This window comes from Camelina sativa, chromosome 13 (assembly GCF_000633955.1).
Source record: "Camelina sativa cultivar DH55 chromosome 13, Cs, whole genome shotgun sequence".
In the NCBI taxonomy this organism is placed as follows: Eukaryota; Viridiplantae; Streptophyta; class Magnoliopsida; order Brassicales; family Brassicaceae; genus Camelina; species Camelina sativa.
The window spans coordinates 6,998,380-7,007,469 of record NC_025697.1 but is presented as its reverse complement, the minus strand read 5'-3'; the positions used below and the strand labels follow the sequence as shown (position 1 = coordinate 7,007,469).

General features: G+C 39.0%; 4 protein-coding genes and 1 non-coding gene across 5 annotated transcripts; 4 read left to right on the top strand and 1 right to left on the bottom strand.

The window, feature by feature from the left end:
- On the top strand, nt 9-1,655 carry LOC104738009 (biotin carboxyl carrier protein of acetyl-CoA carboxylase 1, chloroplastic-like). The gene is made up of 5 exons (XM_010458247.1): nt 9-229; nt 307-625; nt 741-812; nt 1,115-1,180; nt 1,318-1,655. Exons 1-5 carry the CDS (start codon nt 9-11, stop codon nt 1,339-1,341), a joined length of 702 nt encoding a protein of 233 aa, XP_010456549.1. The 3' UTR covers nt 1,342-1,655.
- LOC104735666 lies at nt 1,754-3,032 on the top strand. Its single transcript, XM_010455495.2, has 2 exons — nt 1,754-2,322; nt 2,647-3,032. Exons 1-2 carry the CDS (start codon nt 1,852-1,854, stop codon nt 2,743-2,745), a joined length of 570 nt encoding a protein of 189 aa, XP_010453797.1. The 5' UTR covers nt 1,754-1,851; the 3' UTR covers nt 2,746-3,032.
- Nucleotides 3,537-3,618, bottom strand: TRNAS-AGA. Its single transcript has one exon. It is a non-coding gene; the product is annotated as a tRNA-Ser (tRNA).
- LOC104735661 (probable acyl-activating enzyme 5, peroxisomal) lies at nt 3,835-5,812 on the top strand. The gene has a single exon (XM_010455490.2). It carries the CDS (start codon nt 4,019-4,021, stop codon nt 5,678-5,680), a length of 1,662 nt encoding a protein of 553 aa, XP_010453792.1. The 5' UTR covers nt 3,835-4,018; the 3' UTR covers nt 5,681-5,812.
- On the top strand, nt 6,060-7,408 carry LOC104735662. The gene is made up of 2 exons (XM_010455491.2): nt 6,060-6,370; nt 6,476-7,408. Exons 1-2 carry the CDS (start codon nt 6,277-6,279, stop codon nt 7,234-7,236), a joined length of 855 nt encoding a protein of 284 aa, XP_010453793.1. The 5' UTR covers nt 6,060-6,276; the 3' UTR covers nt 7,237-7,408.

The following is a 9,090-nucleotide window of genomic DNA, read 5'->3' as shown; positions in this document are numbered from 1 at the left end:
TTTGGCATATGAATTTGCAGCCTAGTCGCAGTAGCTACCCTGTGGTGAAAGCTCAATCGAACAAGGTTAGTACTGGTGCATCAACAAATGCTGCAAAAATCGATGGGCCTTCAGCTGAAGCCAAGGAGAAAAATTCATTGAAGAACTCGTCTTCTTCTTCTTCTTCACCTGAATTAGCTACAGAGGAGTCTATTTCTGAGTTCCTTGCCCAAGTAACAACTCTTGTCAAGTGAGTACTGTTACCCTGTTCTACTACTTTTTAATCATTTAAACCATGCTTGAGAATACTCACTTTCCATCATGCAGGCTTGTGGATTCGAGAGATATTGTTGAGTTGCAGTTGAAACAACTTGACTGTGAACTAACCATTCGGAAAAAGGAAGCCTTACCTCAACCCCAATCTCCACAGTACGTCATGATGCAGCAACCAAATCAACCATCTTATGCCCAACCAATGGCTCCTCCCCCTGCACCTGCTGCTTCCTCACCAGCTCCTCCCACACCAGCCTCCCTTCCTCCACCTTCCCCACCTACTCCTGCCAAATCATTGCTTCCTACTGTTAAAAGCCCTATGGCAGGCACATTCTACCGTAGTCCTGGACCTGGTGAACCACCCTTTATTAAGGTTAGGATATTTGCTATATAGCCGGGAGACCTTATTTGCAATCCAACAGAAAAGTTAATTTATGTCTGCCGCATTTCACTGTCTGAATTCGTATTACTTTTCTTGCTGCCTTTAGGTTGGAGATAAAGTGCAGAAGGGGCAAGTTCTCTGCATTGTTGAAGCCATGAAGTTAATGAATGAAATAGAGGTAAGTTCCTGAATCATCTTAACATGGACTACTGTATCTGAACTTTAGATTTACAGAAATGCTGCGAATAACTCTGTTATTTCTCTTTGCAATCCTGCTTAGCAATATTTAGTCTCTTTTTTTTTGCTCATATACTTGAATACTTGATTGCCCTCTAGATATCATTAAGTTAAAATGACCAAACTCTGTTCTTCCCTTCTCAATTATATTTGGATGATTGCTTGTGTATTATGGATCCCAAATATTAGCTCTTACCTTGGAGTTTGATTGAACTCTGAAACTTAAAATTTGTTTCTCCCCAGTCTGACCAGTCAGGAACTGTAGTCGATATCGTCGCAGAAGATGGCAAGCCTGTCAGCCTCGACACTGTAAGTTTACTAAAGCGAAACACTTTCTCTAGAACTAGTTCTTACACTTTGATCGTTTCAACTGAAAGGTTATATATATAATTTAGAAAGATATATCTCTACTGACATTAGTTGTTTTTTTTTTGGCGATATGACAGCCTCTGTTTGTGGTTCAACCGTAGAATCGGCTACCATGAGAAATGGTAAAAAGAAGAAGCTCTACTAAAAAATCAAATCTCTGTGCTTTTTGGTAAAACAATTTGCAGAGACTCTCTTTACGAAAAATGTTTCCCCTTCGTTTGTCACTGTTAAAGTCCTGTTAGGTTTCTTTAGTTTCGTGAGGAAAAGATTCGAGTTTTTTTTCTTCTTCTAGTTTCTCTATTCGTTAAAAGACATATTTTTTTCAAAAGCTCTGTTTTTTTTTTTTCTATTCACTTTCTATATATACACGAACTCTTGTTCTATTCTATTGCAATTTTCCAATTTCAATATTTAAGCCCAACGTGTGCTTAACAAAGGCCCAAACCCGATAAGGCTTATTAATGTTTCTGATTATAAAATAATAAATGAAGAATTTAATTAAATAATCAAAAGAAGGAAACGGATTGTTTGTTAACAGAGGCAACTTCAACCGCCTATGTTTCTTTCTTCTTTCTTCTTGCCTTCTTCCTTATTGAAATCGAAAACTCTCAATGGGTTCTACAACTCGAGATCTCTCCTTCCTCGTCATCGCTCTCTTTGCTTCGATCCTGTTCCTTCAGATTTCATCGTTACCGGATCCGTCTTTTTACGATTACCTCCGGGAGAGCAACCTCCCCGCCGGTATAGTTCCTAAGGGAGTTACTAATTTCTCGATCGACGTAAATACGGGGCGTTTCACTGTCGCGCTCCCTGTCCCATGCGATGCTAAATTCGAGAACCAGTTCCACTTCGACAACAACATCTCCGGCGTACTCTCCGATGGACGGATCGGGAATTTGTCTGGTGTGACGCAGAAGGAGCTTTTCCTTTGGTTTGCTGTCAAGGGGATACATGTTGATCCGGAGAGCTCTGGGTTGATCCACTTCGATGTTGGTGTTGCTGATAAGCAGCTTTCTCTCTCCCTCTTCGAGTCTCCTCGAGATTGTACTGCTGCGGCGGAATTTAAACCCCGTGATTTCGAGGTACGTTGTTGCGATTGAATGATCTTAGTCTTCTTGGTGGTTTTTGTATTGGCATTGGGAATTTCTTAGTGTCAAATTAGTTAGGGTTTTAGTTTTTTCCCCCAAATTGTATGAAGTGACAAAGAGTGATAAAAGGGGTTTTAGATTCCATAGCACAATTCTGAAGAAGAGAGGCAAGATTGTGTCTGTCCTACTAGCAGCATTGAATCTTTATTTTGACTTGTTGATTCTAGGAATCTTTGTATATATGAATGTTTGGTTCTTGTTGCTGAGGCTTTGAAATCTTTATTCTTAGCTTTGTTTCCTTTGACTCTTGCAATACAGATGCAAACTGAAGATACTCAATCGACAATGCAGAAGCGATCCGAAGATATCCAATCGATCTTTGGACTAGGAAGAAACCGTTGGACAATACCATCATAGGTTTATTTTTGATCGAGGCGTAGAAGGAAAATGCTAATTCCCCTGGTGATGTCTTGTGTGTATGGTGGTGACTTGTAAAAAGTTTGGCTTGTAGTTGTTTTTTTTTTTGGTGGTGTGTTATATACCATATCATATAGTATCAACAGAGTATAAGCTTTCAATAACTGCAATAGACTAAACTTAGGAGGTATGGATAACGTTTGGTTTTGCCTTTAAAGATGATTAGGGGTTATAAGACATATATATACATATATGCTTGTGGAATTTTCATGAGATATGTTTTGTTATCGCACACTCTTTTAGGGTGGGTTTTTTACATCACTAAAAGAAAGGATTTAAAGAAAAATATTATGGTGATTCGAAGATGATTGGAGGATGGGTTTTTGGTTGTTGAGCAGATGCAGAGTGCAGATTAATTAGTGAATGATGAATCTATGCAAGATCGTTTACATATGATTTCATATCAAAATGAATTTGTATATTGCAAAAAGAGATGAGAGCAGTAATCACTATCACATGTTACGGTGTTATCATAATATTTTTTCCGTTAAATGCTTTATAAATAAAGTTTTATTTCAAAAGGGCACTGCGTCTGTCACGTTTGCAAAAAAAAAAAAAAAAAAAAAATCCTTTCAAGAACCTTAAACGAGCCAAAGGTGCTAATACCAGCGCGCGTCTCTTTCAAAAGACCACCGTGTCTGTCAGTGTCATCATTCTTTGTCCTTTCGAGCGTGGTTTGAAGTGGGAGCTCACACGTGTCAATGTTAAAGAAAAACACCAAAAAAAAGAAACGTGAACGGCAGGATTCGAACCTGCGCGGGCAAAGCCCACATGATTTCTAGTCATGCCCGATAACCACTCCGGCACGTCCACATCTTGTTGTTTGATTAGTCACGAAATATATCTATTCATATGGTGATCTTGTCTCTACACCAATACACGCAAAATTACTGATCGTATATAAAAAAAAGAAGTCGTCGATAAGATTGGTCACGGTTTATTATGGGTCAGATTATTCAATTACGTCTACAACAGCCAATGCTCAATAATAGTCAACCAAATCAAAGTATTTATATATGGTAATGAATCGAGACATATGACATGCCCATTGGGTGAAGATCTGTTGACCTTATCTCCATTGTCATCAGTCATCACCAAGTTCTCCTAGATTGTCACGAAACTCTTTCTACTATTTTCTTTGATAAGGACAAGATATTAGCGCACACACCGGAAAAAAAAAAAAAAAAACTGTCTCTCAAGAAGAGCACCAGAGATGGAGGAAATGAAGCCATGCGCCGCTAACTCGCCGCCGTTGACTCCTCTTGGTTTCTTAGAAAGAGCAGCCACCGTTTACGGTGACTGTACCTCCATCGTTTACGGAACCAACACCGTTTACACGTGGCGTGAAACTAACCTCCGTTGTTTGCGCGTCGCGTCCTCTCTGTCTTCCCTCGGAATCGGCAGGTCCGACGTCGTCTCCGTCCTTTCTCCCAACACTCCGGCGATGGACGAGCTCCAGTTCGCTGTTCCCATGTCCGGCGCAATCCTCAACAACATCAACACACGCCTCGACGCACGCACCGTCTCTGTTCTTCTCACCCACTCTGGATCTAAGCTTCTCTTCGTCGACGTCTTCTCTCGCGATCTCGCCGTCGAAGCTATCTCGATGATGACGACTGATCCGCCGATTCTAGTCTTCCTCGCCGATAAGGAAGAGGAAGGAGGAGGTCTTGCTGACGTGGCGATTCGTAACAAATTCAGTTACACTTACGACGATCTGATCGAGAGAGGAGATCCGAATTTTAAATGGATCCGACCCGTAAGCGAATGGGATCCGATTGTGCTTAATTACACTTCGGGTACGACTTCGGCACCTAAAGGAGTGGTACACTGCCACAGGGGAATCTTCGTAATATCGGTTGACTCTCTAATCGATTGGACCGTAACGAAAAATCCGGTTTACTTATGGACTCTACCGATATTTCACGCCAACGGCTGGAGCTATCCGTGGGGGATCGCCGCCGTCGGAGGAACAAACGTCTGTGTGCGAAAGTTCGACGCGCCGGTAATATACCGTTTGATCCGTGATCACGGCGTCACGCACATGTGTGGAGCTCCGGTGGTGCTCAACATGTTGTCTGCGACTCAGGAATCTCAGCCGTTGAACCGTCCCGTCAACATCTTAACCGCCGGTGCTCCTCCTCCAGCCGCTGTTCTCCTCCGAGCAGAATCAATCGGTTTCGTGATCAGTCACGGTTACGGTTTAACGGAAACCGCCGGATTAAACGTCTCTTGCGCGTGGAAGCCACAGTGGAACCGGTTACCGGCGACTGATCGGGCGAGGCTGAAGGCACGGCAAGGAGTGAGAACCCTTGGGTTTACTGAAATAGACGTGGTGGATCCTGAGTCGGGTCGGGGCGTTGAGAGAAACGGAGAAACCGTCGGCGAGATAGTGATGAAGGGAAGCTCGATCATGCTTGGTTACTTAAAAGATCCGATCGGAACAGAGAATGCTTTAAAGAACGGGTGGTTTTACACCGGAGATGTTGGTGTGATTCACTCGGATGGTTATCTGGAGATCAAAGATAGATCGAAAGATATAATTATAACCGGAAGAGAGAATGTGAGTAGCGTGGAGGTGGAAGCGGTTTTGTATACGAATCCGGCGGTGAGTGAAGTGGCGGTGGTGGCGAGACCTGATGAGTTTTGGGGAGAGACGCCGTGTGCGTTTGTGAGTTTGAAAGAAGGGTTGAGTCGGAGACCGACGGAGGAGGAGTTGATAGAGTATTGTAGGAAGAAGATGCCAAGGTATATGGTTCCTAAAACTGTGTCGTTTAGGGATGAGCTGCCTAAGACTTCGACTGGGAAAGTTATGAAGTTTGTACTTAGGGAGATTGCTAAGAATATGGGTATGACGAGGTTAAGTCGGATGTAATATAATTGGAATATGTGATTTGATAGAAATAATGGTTGCAGATTGTAAAAGAGCAAAGTGTATGGAAAGAGTGAAAGACCATCATCATCCCTAAACTTTTTATGAATGTTTTAAATATTTAATTTCGTGCAACCGATATCTGCCGACAAAGTAACTTGCTTCCTCTTTTATAAGCTTTCCCGATTTATTTGCACGGTTTTGTTTGTCTTAAAGTATGCGATTGTCTAGCCAACAAAGAAAACTGAACATAAAAAAGTCAGCAGAGTTAATTAAAGAGAGAGTAGTAATTAATTAGTCCACCGCGTTAACACCGTGTAACATAAAGTTAAAACTCGGTTTACTAAATAAAAAAAAGACACATGTTACAAAAGTTGCGTGTCATTTAATTTCTCTCATATATTGATTGCTGTTCTGTAATTAAATTTTGATGACTGCTTTGCCTCTTCCTTTGTTTGAAGGTTATCTTTAAAAACAAAATCTGGTTTTAAGTCGGAGAAAATTTCATACAATATTGAAGAAGAGAGACGAAACCCAACTCATTAAGCAAAATCGATCGGATCTTCATCTTCTTCTCTCTTTGTCTCTCGCTAAAGAAGATGGGATTTTTCTCTCACATGATCTCCAGAGATGATCTGAAAGCAGGAGATCACATCTATTCTTGGCGTAACGCTTATATCTACTCTCATCACGGTTCGGTTTCCATCTCTTTCTCTCTTAATCCTCGATCTTATTTTTATTTCTGGGTTTTTTTTATATCGAATATCACAAAAATTGGATTTACTGCTCTGTTTGCAGGAATCTATGTAGGCGATGGAAAAGTCATTCATTTCACCCGTGGAGGTGGTCTTGAAATCGGAACCGGAACAGTTTTGGACAAGTTCATCGATATTTCGATACAGAATCATGGAAGAAGAAAAGACAACAAGTGTCTTCTTGATTGTGGAGACCAATCGGATCTCGGTGGTGTCATCTCTTCTTGTCTTGATTGTTTTCTCGCCGGAGGTAATCTCCATCTCTTCGAATACAGTGCATCTCCGTCTGTCTTTCTGGCCAAACGAGGTGGTACTTGCACGATAGCATCTTCGGATCCTTGTGATCAAGTCATCTCTCGTGCGGAGTTTCTCCTTTCGCGAAATGGGTTTGGTGAGTACGATCTTTTAGACAACAACTGTGAAGATTTTGCTATCTATTGCAAAACTGGTTTGTTTGTTTTATCCATGGCCACCAAGTTTGGAAGTAGTGGTCAGGCCAACTCTGTGTCTGCTGCTGGTGGTGTTGTTTCTTTGACGCTTAAGGTTTTAGGGGTGAAAAAGAAGACTATTAATGCTGGTATAGAAGACGATTCTATGGTTTCTGTTGTTAACAAGGTCATTTCTTCGACGGTTAAATATGTTGTTCCTGGTGTTAGTGGTGTGGCTTTGGCGGAATATGGTCACTACTGTTTAGGCCGTCTGTCTTACGACATTGGTGTTAGAAAAGATGCTTGCAAGGTTTCTGTGGAAGAGCTCGTTGCATTTGTAAGTGCCAAGCAAGGCATACAAAACAGGTGTCTCTAGTTAGCACTTTGTTGTTTTGCATTTATATATGTTTGATATGACTAATTGTTAAAAAGTATGGAAAGAGTGATTTTGCTTGCTTTGTTTGAATTGTATTTAAACTGTATTTTAACTATTTGTAAAATAGCATTATTATATTATTTCCAATAAAATTGAACTCTTCTTCAAATAACTTAAAATAGCATTATTATATTATTTTTAACTTCTTAAGACGCCACCACCTTTGAGCTTAGCTTTCTTCAACCTTAAACTCTCTCAACTAGCTTTAGAACTTATTTGAGAATGCAAAAACAGAGCGAAGAAAGAGCATGAAAAAGAGATGCGATAACTGTGAAGATGAAGCAAAGGAATGATCGATGCAGGACTTAAACGAGGAGGACACACAAGGTTTGAGTGAGTTGAGGCCTCATGCGCCTTAGAGTAACCCTCTTTCCAAGAGAGCAGCTTTCATTGTTTTCAGTGATTCTTCCATATCATCACAAATCTTGTGAGCATCCGGTATTACAGTAGGATCAACCGCTATCGTGATTGTCATTTCCCCCGCATAACTTGTGTAATGTATCAACAATGCCTACACAACAATCAATATTAAAATAATAAATATATTTATTTTTAAGCTGATTTAATTACCACAGTAAAAAACAAATCATCTTATATGGAATACGGGTGAAATCCTAGAATTAATATTCAAAATATAAATATACAATATTAAACACAAAAAGAGAAACAAATAAAATTAAAAAAAATTAGTGAAAAAATTGTCCAGCGGTAGACATCGGGTTAAAATCTAGTTATGTATATTATCACAAACGTTTCGAGAATGAAACATCAGAAGATAATAAAAGAGAGTATTCTGAAAATGACCCACGACGCGGACCTTTTGTTGAATCGCCAACCTCCAACCGCCAACCAGATCATTTATATTCAGGGCCGGTCCTATGCTTTTATTGGCCTAAACATGTTTTAAACATGATAAAAAAAATTATATAAAATTATTTTAAAGTACTAAAAATAGATATTTTAATAAAGTGTGACATTTTATTACTTATGAAAATTAACAATTATAAATGTAAATGTTTTGGTTTTTCTGAAGATTTCTTTTTGAATAAGCAGCAAATTTCTTATTTAAATAAACCAAATATTTAAAGATGCTTTACCAAATTATCAAACAAGAGCCCAAGGACAAACCAAAACAAGGAAAAAAAAAATAATTACCAGGTTAGGCGTCGAACCTGCAGCATTAGACATAACAATGGACTACCTTGCCAGACTAAACAGATTATTATGTAAATGTGGTCTTTCAACTAACTATATATTATTTCGCCTAAAGCAAGTGTTTTGCTTGCCTTATGGACGGCCGACACTGTTTATATTGTTGGTTAGAGAAATAGAAATATAAGAAAATAAAACCATATCTTTATATATCTTTTTACTCACACTTCAATTTTTTTTGTTCTTTTCACACTTCAAATTATGATATTTCCTTTTTGAGTTTGGTTTGAAATTAGTTCTAGTTTCAATTATTTCTTTTTTGAGTTTGGTTTGAAATCTATATTATTATTTTCACAGCATTTTTCAGAAGAAAGCTTGAAATTTGGCAGTATTTACATCATATGCCATTGTAATTAAAACATTGAATACAAAAAATATTTAAAAAAAAAATTAAGAAAATCGAGTATAGAAATATATATTTCCCTAAATATCTGAACAACATAATTTCTATTTTCCTTTTTAATTACAAGTTTTAAAATATTTTAATGAAAAAAAACTATAGCATCTTACCTTATTCAATTTCGATTTTCCATAATTGGTTTGGTGTTATACATGTTTTCCATTATACATGTTTTCCATTAT